Source organism: Colobus angolensis, unplaced genomic scaffold, assembly GCF_000951035.1.
Source record: "Colobus angolensis palliatus isolate OR3802 unplaced genomic scaffold, Cang.pa_1.0 Scaffold25, whole genome shotgun sequence".
Classification (NCBI taxonomy): Eukaryota; Metazoa; Chordata; class Mammalia; order Primates; family Cercopithecidae; genus Colobus; species Colobus angolensis.
Window position 1 is genome coordinate 5,289,289 of NW_012115710.1, and position 1,318 is coordinate 5,290,606.

The window sequence follows — 1,318 nt, forward strand, 5'->3', positions numbered from 1 at the left end:
TAGGGACTTCCCAGGTGGCCAGGGAGTTGAATTGCAGGAGAGAAGGTGGCAGGAAACAGTGCATTTCTTTTTTTCTTTTTCTTTTTTTCTTTTTTGAGACAGAGTCTTGCTCTGTTACCCAGGCTGGAGTGCAGTAGCGCGATCTTGGCCACCTGCAACCTCCAACTCCCAGGTTCAAGCAGTTCTCCTGCCTCAGCCTCCCAAGTAGCTGAGATTACAGGCATGTGCCACTATGCCTGGCTAATTTTGTATTTTTAGTAGAGATGGGGTTTCATCATGTTGGCCAGACTGTTCTCAAACTCCTGACCTCAGATGATCTACCCACCTCAGCCTCCCAAAGTGCTGGGGTTACAGGCATGAGACACTGTGCCTGGTCTAGAGTGCCTTTCATGAAGGCCTCATAGAAACCATCTTCCCCTCCGTGGATAAAAGAACTTCCTGGCTGGGTGTGATGGCTCGCGCCTATAATCCCAACACTTTGGGAGGCTGAGCGGGGAGAATTGCTTGAGCCCAGGAATTTGGAGCTGCAGTGAGCTACGATCATGCCGCTGCATTCCAGCCTGGGCCACAGAGACTTCATTGGAAAAAAACTTCATCCCATTTTTGAAAAATATGCAGCCTTCTGGATCTCTCATCCATTTTCCTGTCTTGATATGGACAGGAATTTGAGTAACATACAAAGACCAAGGGAGAGGGGAACAGAGATAGAGACAAAGACAGACAAGACCCAGGAGAAGAGAGTGAAATCTCTTTCCACCAAGGACCGACTCCTTGAGTGCTGAGATCCAGCGACCCCAGGGCAAACCAGAGAAAGTGTTACGTTAGATGCTGTCTCTAGCAGTCACTGAGATCAACTGAAACACTCCAGGGAGATGGCTGTCATCCCAGACGTCAGGATGGCTGTGGCTGTGTTTCAGTGGTCTGGGGAGATGCAGGGCTTGTGTGGCTTACTTGGCCTCTTGTCTCCCTAGCTCGCCCTCCCTCACCTGCGGAAGAGCCAAGGGAATGTCATCAACATCTCCAGCCTAGTGGGGGCAATTGGCCAGGCCCAGGCAGTTCCCTATGTGGCCACGAAGGTACAGCAGCCCCTACCCCTTCCTTCCCTCCCTACTCCTTCCCCCGGGCCTTGGCTTGGAGTCCAGACACCTTAGGAGCCAAACCTAGCAAGATCTTGGCCCTAGAGAGTCTCACACCCAACTGCCAGATTCAGCACCCAGGCATAACTGCCTGTGATAGATTTCTGTTTTTTTCTTTTATTTATTTATTTAATTTATTTATTTTTATTTTTTTGAGACGGAGTCTTTTTTATTTATTTTTT

General features: G+C 49.2%; 1 protein-coding gene across 2 annotated transcripts in view; it reads left to right on the plus strand.

The window, feature by feature from the left end:
- HSD17B14 (hydroxysteroid (17-beta) dehydrogenase 14) overlaps positions 1-1,318 on the plus strand; it is a 27,516-nt gene that overhangs the window by 23,535 nt on the left and 2,663 nt on the right. For both annotated transcript variants that reach the window (XM_011946437.1, XM_011946438.1), the window contains one exon: positions 972-1,076. In XM_011946437.1, coding sequence (XP_011801827.1) covers positions 972-1,076 — 105 coding nt within the window. The remainder of the gene's footprint in view (positions 1-971; positions 1,077-1,318) is intronic.